The sequence below is a fragment of the Gracilinanus agilis genome, chromosome 1, assembly GCF_016433145.1.
Source record: "Gracilinanus agilis isolate LMUSP501 chromosome 1, AgileGrace, whole genome shotgun sequence".
NCBI classification, from domain to species: Eukaryota; Metazoa; Chordata; class Mammalia; order Didelphimorphia; family Didelphidae; genus Gracilinanus; species Gracilinanus agilis.
This window is the reverse complement of record NC_058130.1, coordinates 712,131,166-712,147,375: the sequence shown is the minus strand read 5'-3', so window position 1 is coordinate 712,147,375 and position 16,210 is coordinate 712,131,166. Positions and strand designations below refer to the sequence as shown.

Below are 16,210 nucleotides of genomic sequence, written 5' to 3'. Positions count from 1 at the left end.
GAGAAGGGGAGAGACAGAGAGAGGAGAGGAAAGAGAGAGAGAGAGAGAGAGAGAGAGAGAGAGAGAGAGAGAGAGAGAGAGAGAGAGGAGACAGAGAGAGCTCCCTTGCTTGTTGCCCAAATTTTGTTTTTGTGTTTTGTATTATGTTTAGAGACCTCTGAAGCCAAGTGTTTTAATGTTGGCTCCTTTAATGTTGGCTCCCATCAATTTCTGAGTGTCTCTGCTACTATTTTTTTTTCCTACATGTCAGCAACCCTTAAGTTTGGTGTGTGTAGGTAGACACTCTCCTCTCTATCCTGCCTTTTCACTTTTACGACTTGCCTGGCTGAAGCAGCAAGGTCCCCAAGGGAGTGACAGGGCTATATATGCCAAACAAGTTAAACAATTGCCACCACCTTGACTGCCATCTTCCCTCAGATTCTGATGGAGACAACATAGAACCCAAGAGCCTTGGGAACAGCATTGATTCCAGACCAGTAGCTGCAGCCATCATCTTGGGAAGCAGTTCCTCTGCAGCCCAGCCCAGCAGCCCATCTACTCCTATAGATGCTACAGCCAGAGCTAGCAGAGGCCCCCCAAAAGAAAGTTCTTGCTCCCCAAACTCTTGACACTGTTAATTGATTTCACATCAGAAAATGGAGTGAAATTATCAGCATAAATGGCATTAAAGAGACATTAACATCTTTTGCTGATATAGCTTTAGTCTCGTGGATCCTTTCCATCTGACCTATAGCTGCTATCTTCCATTTGTACTGTCTCTCCTGTTAGAATGGGATCTCCTTGAGGCCAGGTCTTACATTTCTATTTGTATTTCTAGAGCTTTCCACAATGCATATGGTAAATGTTTAATAAATGCTTCATTCATTCCTTCATTTGCAATTCTCTAGGCAAATACAAGGATAGCTAGGTGCTAGATAGATCTCAGGGCCTGGAGTCAGAAAGACCTGAGTTCAAATCCAGCATTCAATATTTGTTGTATGACCCTAAACAAGTAATTTATCGATGTTTGCTTCAATTTCCTCACCCATAAAATGAGCTGGAAAAGGAAATGACAAACCACTCCAGTATCTCTGCCAAGAAAGAGTTGTACACAACTGAAATGAGTGAACAACAGCAGGCAAAAAACAGTTTTACCAGCCCTTGGTACATTTAGTCTCTGACCAGAGGCATGTCATTCTTATATTTTATTCTATGATCCAGAAAGAGATGCCTTCTTCAGATAATATCTTTAAAAAAGAAACAAACCCTTACTTTTCATCTCAGAATTAATGCTGCCTATTGGTTCCAAGACACATGAATGGTAAGGGCTAGGCAATGGGGGTTAAATGACTTGTCAAGGGTCACACAGCAGGCAGTGTCTGAGGTCAGATTTGAATTTAGGATTTCCCATCTCTAGGGCCTAGCTCTCATTGAGCACCTAACTGCCCCCTGAATATTATCCTCTTTTTTCTTTTTTAGACCTTCTGTCTTAGAATCAATATTATGTATTAGTTCCATAGCAGTAGCAGTGACTTTGATTTCTTGCTCAAGGCTTCCTAATAAGCCAGCAATGCTTTCTAGAGCCTTCTTGGCAGTAACATTTGTGAACACATGGATCACAAGAAGTAAGTAGCAGTCATATAGCTTGATAAGCCTTGGGAAGCTCTGTCACTTTCTGGAAATATGCTCCAGGAAGAAAGCCGACTTCTTTTTTTTAATTAGGGTAACAAAGAGCTTCCTTCTTCCCCTTCAGCAGAGAAGTCCATAACCCCCACTCCTGAGCTCTTCTTCCTCTTACCCTTACTGGATTCTCCATCCCCTGTGATTCCACATCATCATTCCCTGAAGGAAGAGGAAGCTTTCAGCATCTAGCTCCTTCCTCTTGAGAAGGCACCTCATTTTATCCCTTATATAGCTCAGAGGACTCAGTGGTCTTTCTTCCATTTCTCCTTCCCCCTTCCAGCTTCCCACTTGCTTCTTGAGATCTCTTTTCTTTTGTTTTACCCCTGAAACCTTTCTACTTCTTAAAGGAACATAATTCTCCTTGGTAATCTGGAGAGCAGAGAGGTATTAGTCACTCTAGGTAAGGTACCTCATCTTCTAGGAGGGATGCCAGTCTGTACTTTGAGCATGGATACCAGTTAGCCCCATGTGGCCATGGCAGATGTAGAAACATCCTGCATCCATCATGTCACCCTCTTGGCAGGTCACTGCCAATTTTTTCCTGTTCTTCATACTTTGCTAGATCTTCAACTTCTCTCTCTCTTAAAAAAAAAATCCTTATCTTCGGTCTTGGAATCAATACTAAATATTGGCTCCAAGGCAAAAGAGTGGTACAGGTTAGACAACTGAGGTTAAGTGATTTGCCCAGGGTCACAAAAGTAGGAAGTATCTTTGTCCAGATTTGAACCCAGGTCCTCCCCACTTCATTCCTGGCGCTCATTCCACTGGGCCAGCAGGCTTCCCCCCCAATCACCAACTTCTCTTTTCATTCTTGATAGAAGCTTTCCTGGAGAACTGCTGTGATAAACTACAAATGAGGGTTCTCAAATGTGGGGCTGTCTCTTTTTTTTCTGTTAGCATTTTGATAGTCATCCCCACTTTGCCATATCAATTTATTTTTACTTACCTTGTCTTATTTTCCTCTCCCTCTTGGAGTTCTCCTTAGGTCCTCTTTCAGTTTAAATCTTTCTCCTCCTTCCAGCTTCAATCTCTTTCTTCTTAATTCTAAAGCCCTCCAAATCTCCTTCACAGGTCCTTCTCCTTCTTCAGCTGAAGCCCCTGTCCTATTCCTTCTCCCACAGAGGCCAAAACCAGAATGGTCAAGGCCCCATTCCTCTCAAAGTCTTCAAAAAATAAGACCATAGATTTCAGCCTAGAAGAGACCTTATCGTTCGTCCAACCCTCTCCAAAAAGGAAAATGAAGCCCAAATCAATTATTTGCCCAGTTACAGATAATAAGTAGCTCCCCTCATAGCTTCCCCCTCACTTCACTGAGTTCCCCCAGCCCCACACAACCCTTGGCGAATAAGAAGGAGGCAGAGGCTATTCTGATGGGGCAAACCCCAAAGGCCTTTTAAAAACTACAAACTGCAGAGAATGGGATGGATAGAAGGATTTAGTCCATTCATTGTCCGTTGGGGAAAGGCAGTGCTAGCAGCCTTTAGAGACATAATCAAAGTCCCTGAATGCTTCTTGCTCAGCAGCTGAGAGGGGACGAGCTTCCCTGGGTGGTGTCAGAGCTGGGGCCTCTCCAGTGAACTCCTCATCAAAGTTACTGATGTCTGTCCGACCCTTGATCACAGGAATGAAGGGTGGTGGCAGCTGGCGGGCAAGTAATGCTTCCCAGCCCAGGGTCTGGAAAGGAATGCAGGGAATAGGGAATAAACATTTATATAGCACCTACATTTTGCCAGGCACTGGGCTAAAGTGCTTTACAAATATCTCATTTGATCTTCTCAACAATCCTGTGAGATAGATGCTGTTATTATCCCCATTATACAGTTGAGGATACGGAGGCAAAGAGAGGTTAAATGACTTGCCTGGAGTAATACAACTAGTTTTGCCTGGGACTCAGGTCTCCTGACTACAGACCCAGTGCTCTCTCCACTAGGCTACCTATGTTAGTTTTCCCAGCACTGCAGTGTCCCCTAAAACTTATCTCTGGTCCCCAACAACACACTAGCGGTATTTCCTAAAACTACCTCCTCCATCTAAGTCTAATCAGTGTTACCTAAAATTTATACCCAGGGTTCTTAGCACCAACCCCAAACTCCCACATGATTTTCCAATATTGCTCTAATTTGATATTAAGCCTCTCAGTCCAATTCCTGTATCTCCAGCATCTCTTCCACTTTGCCCCAGTGTCCCACCTAAAGTGTCCCCACTATGCCTCTTCGGTAACTATGAACCATAGTGTCCCCAACACTTATTCTTCCCACTGTCTCATGCCCCTTAAACTGAACCCAACAGGGTCCCCCCAATAAGTGTCTCGGTCAAGGGAAGAAAGAGCAACACAGACATGGTGAGTGGGTACAGATGGAGGAAGTAGATTGTATGAGAAAACACAAGGCATAAGGAAGATGGGGAGAAGTTAGTGTAAGGAAGGAAACTGAGGCACAAGGGTCTCACCCGGAAGAATGGCTGTTTCTTGACATCCTCAGCATCCCGCTCCCCTGAGCCCAGACGTCTCTCAGGGTTCCGTCGAAGTAGCTGAAAGAGAGTTTGGTTGGAACTCTGCTCCCCGCTCCCCTCACTTAACCCCCATGAAGCTAGGATCCCAGGGCCTTCTCTTTGGAGCTTCGAGAGCCCTCCAACAAAGCCGAGAGCGGGCCCAAACCTTGCTCTGACTGGGGAAGACAGAGACACAGACATCCTGGTGTGAGGACAAAGCGTAGGGCTGGGCCCAGAGGGCCAAGGCCTGGTGTGTCAATTTGAGGCCAGCCGTCCTCACCCTGCGCATGATGCCAATGGCTTCTGTTGAGAGGAAGCGGGGGTATCGGACCTCATCATTGACAATGCTGTCAAACACCTCCTCTTCGTCATCTCCGGGAAATGGGGACTAGAGGGAAAGAATAAGAGCACAGGAGACGAGCCAGTCCCCGTGTCCTCTGGCTACTTCATGTCACCAATGGCCCGAGCCTCCTGCTGCCAGGCCTGAACCCCATCTCCAGCTCCTTCCCACTTCCCAAAGTGTTTGAGTCAGCCCCAGTAATACCCCCTTCAGGGAGATCCCAGTTCTTTGGGCCTGTCAGTCTCCCAAAGCAGGTACTGGGTTCCCAGACCTTCTATTGGAAGACAAGACTTGGATTCCAATCCTGCCTCATCTGTAAAATGGCGCTGAGACCAGGGGACCTGGGAACGCTCTAAGTCTCTGATCCCAGGATTCCCTTAGGGTTCAGGCATCTCCCCAGGACAAGGGCCTCCAGCCTCCCTCAGGACTCACCTCCCCAACCAGCATCTCATAGAGCAGCACGCCCAGACCCCACCAGTCCACTGCCCTGGTATAAGAAGTGTCTGTGAGCACTTCGGGAGCCAGGAACTCCGGGGTCCCGCAGAACGTGCTGGTTCTGTCACCAAAGCCCATTCCTGCAGCAGGGGTGGAAGAGGGGTTGGAAAGGTGGGAGGGAAAGGGCCCCTCTCTCCTGGGCGCCCCTTCCCCAGGCTGAGGCCCCCACTCACCCTCCTTGCAGAGTCCGAAATCTGCGATCTTCACGTAGCCCTCAGTGTCCAGCAACAAGTTGTCTAACTTCAGGTCCCTGGGGGAGGGCAGGAATTAGGGCCCCTCCCTCCCATCCCGGGCCTGACTGGCCCCCCCACACCTCCCCCAGCATGTGCACCTGTACACAATCTTGTGGTCGTGTAGAAACTGCAGGCCCAGCACCACGCAAGCAGAGTAGAACCTGTGAGGAGAAATAGGGCCGCCGGTTGAGAAGAGAAGAAAGCGCTCAGGAGAAGCGAGGGACAGTGGAAGATGCCTGGCACAGGGCCTGGCCTCAGGAGGACCCGAGCTCAAATTCGGCCTCGGACACTAGCTGGGTGACCCTGGGCAAGTCTCTTAACTTTGTCTGCCTCAGGTTCCTCATCTGTAAAATGAGGTGGAAAGGGCCTCGGCAAGCCACTCCGGGATTTTTGCCTAGAAGAGTCGAGGTCCACTAAACAACAGGCGGTGGGTGTGCCTGGCGGAAGGAGGGCTGGTGCGGAGCGCCGGGGCCGGGGTAGGGCGGGGGCGGGGCGGGGGCTTACACAGCCCGGGGTTCCGTAAAGACATCGCTGTGGATGTGCAGCATCAGGTCCCCGCCCGCCGCGTACTCCATGACGAAGCACACGTGCTCGGGGGTCTGGAAGCAGCCGAACAGGTTGACCAAGAAGGGATGGCCGGCGCCCGTCACCGCGGCCAGGATGCGCTTCTCACACATCAGGCTGAGGAGAAAGCCGCCAGGAGGAGTTGGGGGCGGGGTCAGAGGCCCCGCCCCCTCTCGGCCTCGTCTCCGCCTCGCCCCGCCCCAGCCCCGGCTCACCTCTCCACCTCGTCCCGGGCCACTATGTCCCCTTTCTTTAGGGCTTTGACCGCAAAGAGCTCCCCGCTGGGCAGATACTCGGACAGGAGCACCTGCGGGCGGGAGAGCGCGGGGCCGACTCAGGGCCTGACTCCCCCTCCAGAGGGCCCAGGGTTCAGCCCGCTCGGACCCTAGCCCCTTCCTCACCTTCCCAAAGTGGCCTCGGCCCAGTACCGCCAGGAATTTGAAGTCGTTCAGGCTCAGGGGGGATGTCCTCAGGGGGCTGGAGAGGAGAGAGGGGCTGGTAGGGACCCAAGAGGTGGGCCAGAAAGGGGGCGTGGAGGAGGGAGGGGAATTACCTGCTTGGGGTGGGTCCAGGGGTCTCTCTGTCATCAGGCATGGATTCCGAGGGCTGTGGGGTGTCCTGGCTTCTGGGACTCTAGAAGGTCGGCGGAAATAAAGGGAAGTCCCACCTTTCAACCCCGAATCCCTCCTGCTCAGCCTCTTCTCCCGAAGGGCCTCCATCTCTGACCCAGAAAACGAACCTTCTAGCCTTGCCTCAGTATCACTGTGAGGGAGCCGCTGCTTTCCCCTGGGGTAAAACTCCCCCAATCTCTACGTGCAGGGAGCTGGGCTACCCATTAGTGTGAGAGGGTCCTCACCAGGGAGGAGGGGCTGGAAAGGCTGGAGGGGCTGGAGAGGAGATCCAGGGGACTTTTCTGGGTGGAGCTATCAGAGTCCAGGTTCAGCTTCTCCACAGGAATGTCCCTGGAGAGGAGGAGGAAGGGGACATTGAGGTGGTCAGTGTCCATGGGTCCAACCCCTTCAAACACTGGCCTCAACTTACCTTTCTAGTCTCTTTACACATTACTCCTCTTAAGTCTACAGGCTGGCCAACCAGGCCTTCTTTCATCCCCTCACACCCAATGTCCCATCACCCATCTCCATTCCTTTGCACTAGCAGCCTCCAGTGCCTAGAAAGCCCTTCCCTCCTCTTAGAGGAATCCTTAGAATCCCTAACTTCCTTCAACACTCAAACCAAATGCTTCTTCCTTTTTTTCCTTCTTTCCTTCCTTCATTCTTTCTCTTCCCCTCTCCTTTTCTTTCTTTTTCTTCCCACCTTTCCTTTACCTTCTGTCAGAATCAATACTAAAATATCAATTCTAAGGCAGAAGGGCTAGGCAATTGGGGTTAAGTGACTTGCCCAGGGTCATACAGCTAGGGCATATTTGAGGCCAAATTTGAACCCAGTCCTCTAGATTCCCGGCCTGCTGCTCTATCCACTGTGCTACTTAGCTGTCCCTCAAATGCTACTTTCTATGAAATCCCTTCAACTGTTAGTATTCCCCCACCAACAAAAAATGACTTTGTATCCACTTTGAATATATCTACACATGTATATTCATGTTTGTCTGCCCTAGTAAGAATGTAAGCTCCTTGAGGGCAAGGACTATTTTGTTTTTGTTTTTATTTTTGTATCCTCAGAGCCTGGCACCTAGTAGGTACTTAATAAATGCTTGCTTTCTTGTTTGCTTAAGGGATGAAGGAAAAAAGCTAAAATGTTGCCCGAGTTCAGTTCCCAATGCTTAGAGGGAATGCTGGAGAAGGGAATCCCAAATGCAAGAGAGCAGAAAGATGTTGAAAGGAAAGGGTCTCGGACAAGGATATGAGTTAAAGTCCTTTACCCTATAAGTTTTGGAGAAGGGGGATCCCAGGCCCTAGGGTCCTTATCCTATTTGCTAAGAGTTTGAGGAAAGGGAGACCAGATTTTCTTATTCTGTGTGTTTGGGGATGGAGGTGTCAGGCTTGAAGATTTATTCTAGTGTGACCAGAAACTGGGGAAAGGAGAAGGGATGGACAGGGAGGTTCTTACCCTGAGGTTCGGCCTTCAGCGGTGGTGGCCCCTGGGCTGAAAGTGCCTGTAGAATTGGGGCTGGGAAGAAGCCGCCTGAGGAGTCGCACCCATGTGGCAATGTCAATGTTCATTTGCCGGGCCCGAAGAAAAGCCTTCCCTGAGCATCAGAGGGAGAAGGAGTCATGCTCTGAAGTCCTGATTCTGACCTGCTTGCCTTGCCCAGCCCTCTTCACTCACCTTGCTGCTTGGAAAACACCTTTTTTTGCCTCTGGAGTCGTGGGATCCGTTCAATGACTGGATTGTGGAAGATGACCTGGGAGGAAAGGAGACACCTCCAAACCCTGATCTCTGAGCCTAGGCCAAGACCATGGGTAGAGGGCTGGGGAGGTTGGTACTTCACAGAGCTGTGGGCCAAACATCCAGTAGCTGGCAGACTTAAGGAAGGCTAGTGGGAGGCCATACTTCTGACAGTAGGCATTGCCAGGAAAAAGAATAGGGAATGGGGCTCCTGGGAGACACAGGGTTCAAGGGCCATACCTCTGCCAGAAGACAACCTTGAGGCTCCAACTCTAATTGCACCTGATGTCTCTGGTTGTCCAGAAAATCCTCAAGTTTCAGGAACTTAAGCGCACACAAGCCACGATGGTCCCTCCAGAATATAGAGAGTTCAAGCTCTCGGGCCTGGGGGCAGATCAGAGAGGAACCATCCTTGGTTCTTGTATTTCCATGGCTTTCCCTTCACCATAGCAGCAATACCACTGTATCCCCCCCACATCATTCACTGTCCCTCCCAGACCCTTTTCTGCCAACTACCCACCCTTTCCAGTTCCAGGGTGAAGTTCTGGTCCCAGGCATTAGGGCCACAAGGCTTCCATGGTGTCTGGCCCACCACTGTGTTGTCTACCTTGAGCACAGCACTGACTTCATCTGTGAAGGGGCCATGATGTCAGTCAGTTCCTACTCCTCAAAAATCTCCTCCCCCAACACCTCCCCATGCATCCTCAGTCCCCATTTTATCCTTCCCCTCATCATATCAGAGAGATACTCAGCTGGTTGGCTCCTCGGTCTTGATGCTGCCTCTGCCACTGAGGCTGCCACTTCTGCTATAGAGGCCTCTGCCTGGGCGGCCCAGGAAAGGTCGGCTTTCAGGGGTGCTCGAGCTTCCTGAAGTTGGGGGAGAACTCCAAGGAACAGTCTCAGGAAGGCCACTGCAGCCTAGCACACGAACTGACAGCGTCCCTGTGGGGAGAGGGGAATCAGTAGGGCTCCAAAAAGGCAAGGTTTATGGCCCCAGCTAGGGCCTAGGTCCTGAGGAGGGGGATGAAGCGGGGGGCCTGGATGCAAGGGTCCTAAAGAACATCTGGAGTTGGGGGCAGGCACTGTATTCCTCAAGAAGCAAGGGGCAAAGTGGCTAGAAAAAGAAAGTACTGACTTCAGATGCTTAGAGGAAGAAACTAGGGAAGGGTTTTGGGGGCTTTGAACAAGATCCTAGGAAATGTGAACGAGGCGGAGTTTAAAACCTAGATTTTACAGAGTTTGAGAGAAGGTTTGAATGGAGTTTATGGCACTGAAATAGAGCTAGGAACCAGACTTCAGCATAATAAGGAATAGAGGGAATGGAATTTGGACAACTATTTAGGGAGAGGATTAGGGAGAGATTTGGGGGATGAACTGGATCAGGAAAAGATGGTAAAGTTTGGGGTCATAGGGAGGCCAAAACGGGTGCTGAGATCTTCAAAGGACAGAGCTTCAGAAATGGGTTTGGGAGGCTAGGAGCCAATCCCTCAGACTGAGCAGGGAGAATAAGGAATGGGGATTCTGATGCCAGGGCCTGAGATGCTAGGAACCAGATGCTAAGATCCAGCACGGCTAAGCCTTAGGATAGTACTTTGTGGAGGTTGGGAACTTAAATTGGGTCTGGCCACTAGAGTCAGGTCTTAAGGGCTGCTGTTTGAACAATGTTGTGGGGAAAATGTGAGGAGGCAAATTTGGACCAATTGGGGGCATGGAATGGCCAAGGTTTGGACGTCACTGTATCAGAAAGTGGGGGCTATTCTGCTTGCAGATGGGGATCAGAGGTCCCCCAGATAGAGAGGCAAGCTTGGGCAGACTTGGGACTGGGCTGGGACCCCGGGATTTCTAGTATTTGGTCAGATGGTACAGCCTGAATCGGGGAGCACCTGTAAGCGGTGAGGGTTTGCAGAGAGTGCTGTAGTGCGTGGCAGGGAAGGGGCCGATGCGGGTGCTGAAGGTCGAAGATGAAGCCATCGCCAGTTCCTCCAGCAGCAGTCTCCCCTTGGGGTGCTCCGCCGGCAGCTCCCCAAGGCGCAGTTCCAAGGCTGCCCGAAGCAGCGCCAGCTTCTGGCTGGACTCTGTCAGCTTGGCCTGGGCCTGGAGAAGGGCGGGATACACAGGGAAGGGAGAGGCATTAGGAGAGGCAGAGGGGCAGAGGGGAGCGGAGGAGAGCGGAGGCAGGGACCCTCAGAGCTGAGAACCTTTGCTCCCCGCCCCTTCTGGTTTTCCCCAGCCCTTTAAGCCCGCCCATGGCTCCGCCCCCGCCCATGGCTCCGCCCCCGCCCGAGGCTCCGCCTCTCCAGACGATGCCCCTGGGCTCTGGTCCTCCAGTCGCCTCTCCTCTTCACTGGGTACCTCAGACACAGCCTTGCGGTCCGGGGCTTTGGCAGCACTGAGCAGACGCAACACGTTCTTCGCACCCTCGGCCACCGCGTGCTCCACTCGAAAATGGTGCCTTAACTCCTCGATGCGCAGCTCCACCGCTCCCAGGTCCGGGCCCCCTGTGGCCACCAAAGAGTTAACGTCCGGTGGAAGCACGTGTCCCCCTCCCGCCAGCAGCAGCCACGGTCCAGGTCACACACATAGTGCACACCTAGCTGCAGACATCCACTGAGGCTCCCCCACCATGGGACACACTGCCTCAGTGTGTCCTCCTTCCACCTCCCCGCATCCCGGCCTCCTTCCCTCCCTCTCCCACTGTCTTTGGCTGTCCTTGTCTGTCTGTGGCTCCCTCCCTCTCTCTCCCTCGGGCTCTCTGACTGGGGCAGGAGCCACACAGGACGGGGGCTCCCTCACCATGCGACTCCTCTGAGCCCTGGTTCTCCAGCTGCCCCGCCTGTAAGGCCTTTCGAATCTGCATGCGGATGATGTCAATTTTGGTCTTACTGTCCTGCAGCATCTGCTGGGCTGTGAGCAGAAGCTTCCGGTCCTGGAAGAGGGAGATGGAAGGATGGAATGGGTGAAGGGGAGAGAGAAACCTGCACCCCACCCCCACCCAGTACCACAGGCCTAGTAAGGAATGTGGGGGGAGAGGGAGGTCTTGTATCCACACTGGAGTGTGTGTGTGTGTCTTTACATACTCTCCCATGCCTCATGGACCTGTCCGTGGCCCATGATATGAAGGGTAAGATCTACCTATGTATGTCCTTAGAAAATCCTAGAAAGGGGGCAGCTGCGTGGCTCAGTGGATTGAGAGCCAGGTCTAGAGATGGGAGGTCATACGTTCAAATCTGGCCTCAGACACTTCCCAGCTGTGTGACCCTGGGCAAGTCACTTAACCTCCATTGCCTAGCCTTTACCACTCTTCTGCCTTGGAACCAATACACAGTATTGATTCTAAGACAGAAGGTAAGGGTTTAAAAAAAAAAAAAAGAAAGAAAGAAAAAATCCTAGAAAATCAGGACTGGAAGACACCTTGGGGATTGTCCAGTCTGACCTTCTCATTCACAGATGAAGAAACAGACCCAGAAAAGGCAGGAGGTCATGGTAGAATTCAGAGGCTGGGGAGGGACTTCTAGTCAAATTCATGCTTCTCTACCTAAGTCATTGTGCAGATAAAGAAGTGGCAACCTGGAGAAGAGATGGGACTGGACCTGCCTGTCCCTTTCCATTTGGCACTGTTGCTGCCCACCCAGGGCTAACCTCACAGGGCAGTCGAGTGCTGTGGACAAGGCCCTAAATTTAGAATAACCTGACTGGCCTGGATCCCACTTCTATTACCAGCTCTGTTATGACCTCATGCAAATTATTTCCCTTCTTTTGGGAGGATGGGGATGGGGGATGGCCAACTGACCAGCCTGAGCTGCTGTCCCTTTTCAAGGGGGCTCTATGGACCATTTTCAACTTGAGGTCATGGAATGTTAGAGCTGAGAGGCATGAGATCATTATCTCAAAGATGAGGAAGTCCAGAAAGGGAAATGGGGCTTATTTGCCCCATTTTACAATGGTTACAATGCTAGTGCAGGTAGATACAGGATTCTAACTCAGGTCCACTGACTCAGTCTGGGGTTCTTTTCAACATTTTACAGATGAATTAGCTGAATCTTGGCCAAGTTGAGGCTCCCCTACCCCTTCCTTCCCAGGCCCCCTAGCCCTGAGCAGAGGGGCTCAGAGAAGAATCTTCCCTCCCAGCCCCAGGCTTCAGCTCATAGCTCACCTTGGTGTTGCCATTGCTGTAAGTGTGGATCATGTTTTCTGCCCCTTGCTTGACCTTGAGTTCGATGGTCAGCTGCTTCTCCAAGCCAGCCACCAGGCTCAGACTAGTAGCCGGGCAGTTAGGGGACTGGGGGCCATCTGGGAACCACAAGGAGACAGGGAGGTCAGAGTTACTTCTGGCCCAGGACCCAGTCAGGAGTCTGGGATGGAACTGATTAGTACTGGGACACACTAGTCCAAGCTTACCACTCTCTTCCTGGTGTGCTACATAACTATCTCCCCTGAAAAACAGTTGCTAAACTAGGAACCCTAGCATCCCACCTCTCAGGCCAAAGCAGCCCGCTGCTTTGCTACTGCCCTGCCTGCCTGGAGTCTGAATATTTCATGGGGAGCTGAGGTAAGGGGAGCTGCTGGTGTGGTTTCCACCCTAAGCCAGAAAGACAAGCTGGGGGCTGGGAGGCTGGACTCTTGGATTCCTGACCCTTCTGTATCCCCCACAACATTTTCTAGTGGAGATAAGAGTTTAGAGACTGGGCATCTGGCCCCCAGCTTAAAGGATAATCTCAAGGGATGAAGAGTAGACCTGGATCTCCCCCATTTTAAAAGCACCCCGAGTTGTTGTGGAGGTAGCCCTACTGTGGGCCTGAAACACCAAGTCTAGTCTTTTTATGTTCCCTGGAGGCCCTGATATCTACATTGTCCCTCAACCTGGACCCTCTCCCCATCCCTAGCAGGCTCCCCTCAGGGCCCAGTCTCTCTGCTGTCTCTGGACTTCTCAGGCCTCTTCCCCAGGGACTTCAGTAAAATCTTGCTCACCTTGAGCCTGGCCCAGCTGGGGCTGGGCTTGGCTGGGCTCATGTAACACCACAAGGCCATGGAGCTCTTGCAGTTGGCTGTGCAGCAGGTCCAGGCGTCGGGTAGAACCCCTTAGCAGCAGCTCTACTGGTCCCAGGCTTCGGCCTAGGTCAGTGGTTGCCCGTCGAAGATTTTCTGCCCCCTCTTTCAGTTTTAGCTCCTTTCGGATCTCCCGCCGGAGCCGTTCCACTTCCAGCTCCAGCCGCTGCTGGACCCCTGGGGCTGCCAGATCTGCTCCTGCCAGGCCTAGCTGCTCCAGCACTGACCAAGTCCCAGGCTCACTCTGTGGAGGAGACAGAGGGACAGCTCCTAGCTCAGCACACTAGGGACTTGGATTTAGGAAAACCAGGGGGAAGAGGAGGAAAACACCTCACATGGGGGACCACATTCAGTCTCCTCAGGCTGACATGACAGGTTCTTGAGATGAAATCATAAGGCAGAGCTGAAAGAGACAGCTCAGGGACCATCTAGTCAAATCCATTCATTTGAAGAAACTGAGGCAGTGGAAAGGGTTTGGAATCAGAGGTCCTAATCCTGACTCCCAGATCTGCTATTATGTGACCTCTGCCAAGTCATGCCATCTTTTCATGCCTGATACTTCCACACACACACACCCACTCCGTAAAATGAGGGAGTTGGATCAGATGACATTTAAATTCCCAGTTCCTTCAGGCTAGCATTTTAAAACTCCTGAAAACATGTTCCCACTTTCACAGCCCTAAAGATTATTAGCTACAAGGGACCTCAGAAATCATCTTGCCCATTTTCATTTTACATAGAGGGAAACTGAGGCCCATAGAGAAATGACTTGCCCAAGGTCACACTATAAGTTGCAAAGTAAGAGCTTGAACACAGATCCTGATACTCTCTTTCTACCTTTCTCTATCTTCCCCCAAACTCCCCTTTTCCTGTCCCAGAATAGGCCAGACTCTTTCTTGTCTTAGCAGATCCAATTCCCTCCCCTTTTCTCCATCCTTGGTCTCCAGAAAGCTATCCCTAGCTGCCCTACCCCATAAGGAGTTGTCTTTACCCTCAGAGGAACTATGACCTTTTAAAGCTGAACTCCATCCCTATAGTTGCTCAGTTTTTAGCGGGAGGAGGCAGGGAAAAGAGAATCTGAATTCCCTTGCCAGAAACTGGGTAGGGCCTAGCATAGCCCTACGAAGTGCTAGTCATACACACAGTAGGTGCTAGGTATAGACTTTTTTTGGATGGAGTCATACAGACATGTTGTGGGGCAGAGGCTCAAGGACCCACCCTTGGTTTGATAAATCCTTGAGGTACATGGCTTATATACCTCTGACCTGAAATATTTCTTTTTTCTACTTAGGGGCTGCCTCTCTTCCCCTCTACCCACCCAATCTCACAGCCTTCTAGAACATATTGTTTTCTCTGAACTCCAAGAAGCCTTGAGTCAGAATCAGGTCTAGGGTGAAGGCTGTGTGTAACAGAGGTTCCAACAGAGAGGAGGTATCTGGGTCCTTAGTAGTTCTGACTGAAATGACAGCGTTACCCAAAGTCCTAGAGGGAATGGCCCTAAGTGACCAAGAATTCTGGTTGGGCAGCGATTCCAATAAATCCAGATTCCTGACCAGAAGTATCCCAGGGCCACCCAGAATCCTTGTTGTGATTGATCTTTAAGTTGCCTCAAACCCTGACCAAGAAAATTCCTTAGTCACCTCAGTGGGGGGCCCCTTATAGCCTGGTAGCTGTGTCCCACATCCTGCCGGTCATCACCTCTTAGTGGACCCCAGTCAGACCTTATACCTTAGTGGCCCCAGAAGGAAGGTATGTCATTGGCCTTGGCCTTCCTGTGCTGATAATAGCTGGGGACTAAAGTGGGGGGAGAGACAGATAGCTGAAGAGAGTGAACAAACAGTATCTATCCCCAATGCTCAGGAGTCTAAGCCCCAAGGTCCTCCCCCCCAAACCCGGGCCCAGTCCCCCACCTCTAGCTCCGGGTCCGAGGGGGGCTCAGCTTCCGCCATCCTGGGTCCTTGGGCGGCTCCGCCCTCTCTTCCTGGCTAGGCCCAGAGCTCTGTGTGCTACTTCCTCTTTCCTGCCTGTCCCAGGCCTTTCGATGTGGGCCCCCCTGGGGGAGGGGGCAAGGGGACCAGCAACTCAGGGGAACACTGGTGAGCAGGCATATCCCTCTCCTGGATACAGAAGGGACCAGCCTGCCAGATCCCATCTGGAAACTCTGGGGTACTATCAAAGGAAATGAGGGTCACCCCCTCTTCCTCCTGTTCTTGGGCTGACTTGGGTCATAAGAGAGGGCTAGGGTTATGTGTGAGGGTGCCTCCTGGTGGACCTTTTCATCTACTACATATCTCCTTCGATGGGACCATAGTGCCCCTAGGAAGGTAGAAAGAGGCTGACCTTGGCCCTTGGGATTTGGGATTCCTATGATTTAGAGGTAGAACAGATTAGAAATCCTCTAATCTAATCCCTTTATTTTATAGAAAGGCAAACTGAGAAATAGCTTAGTTATGTGATATGCAAACATACCTAAGCAGAGGAGGATACGAGTCAGCTCATCTCTTTTGGACTCTAAAACCAACCTTTTTTTGGGTGAGAACACAGCTCTTCCAAAGGCCTTGCTCTCCTTTTGCCTGAATCCTGACTCTCCTCCCTTCCTTCTCCCCCACCCCCCTATGGATGGCCCGTCCTGCTCTGTCTCTTTTACCAGACTTCCTGTTTCCTCCTAGGCCAGAGCCCACTTCCTGCAGCCCTTGTGATGAGCTGGGTCAGAGAGTGGAGGGAATGTGGGATCCAGAGCCTGAAACCATCTAAGGGATCATCTGAGCCCAATCCCCTTCCTTCTGTCCCTGGGAAGTTAGTGACTCTTCCAAACACAGCAAACTCAGGAGGATTCAGATCAACCCTTTGTGATTCCCAAACCAGTGTCTTCCCTCTCCTACAAGACCGTGCTAGGATTGGCCTTGCAAATGAGTCCTAAGGCTGCAGCTTGGGTATCCTTTAAACCCTACAGGGTCTGGTCACCTTCTAGACAAGGGGAGAACTGGGACAAGGGAAGGGGAGAGGAGAAAGTGGTCCTTCCCTCCTCCACCCA

General features: G+C 51.3%; 1 protein-coding gene and 1 long non-coding RNA gene across 3 annotated transcripts in view; both read right to left on the bottom strand.

Moving 5' to 3' along the window:
• The window catches only part of LOC123242673, a 14,663-nt gene extending 11,756 nt beyond the window's left edge, over positions 1-2,907 (bottom strand). The window contains exon 1 of the long non-coding RNA XR_006505833.1: positions 2,609-2,907. This is a non-coding gene — a long non-coding RNA (uncharacterized LOC123242673). The remainder of the gene's footprint in view (positions 1-2,608) is intronic.
• Positions 2,908-3,030: 123 nt separating this feature from the next.
• PKN1 (protein kinase N1) lies at positions 3,031-15,125 on the bottom strand. 2 transcript variants are annotated; one of them, XM_044670459.1, is made up of 23 exons: positions 15,087-15,125; positions 13,122-13,420; positions 12,529-12,530; positions 12,284-12,420; positions 10,924-11,056; positions 10,483-10,628; positions 10,014-10,224; positions 8,884-9,072; positions 8,651-8,760; positions 8,371-8,514; positions 8,071-8,146; positions 7,852-7,990; positions 6,641-6,746; positions 6,338-6,402; positions 6,186-6,261; positions 6,000-6,091; positions 5,725-5,901; positions 5,319-5,381; positions 5,161-5,237; positions 4,925-5,067; positions 4,433-4,540; positions 4,111-4,191; positions 3,031-3,336 (listed from the first exon to the last, which is right to left on the bottom strand). In XM_044670459.1, exons 1-23 carry the CDS (start codon positions 15,123-15,125, stop codon positions 3,133-3,135), a joined length of 2,817 nt encoding a protein of 938 aa, XP_044526394.1. In that variant the 3' UTR covers positions 3,031-3,132. The 2 variants fall into 2 exon arrangements, with proteins under 2 accessions (XP_044526394.1, XP_044526404.1); XM_044670469.1 differs by lacking the exons at positions 12,529-12,530; positions 15,087-15,125 and having other exon boundaries at positions 6,338-6,417; positions 13,099-13,420.
• Positions 15,126-16,210: the final 1,085 nt, after the last annotated feature.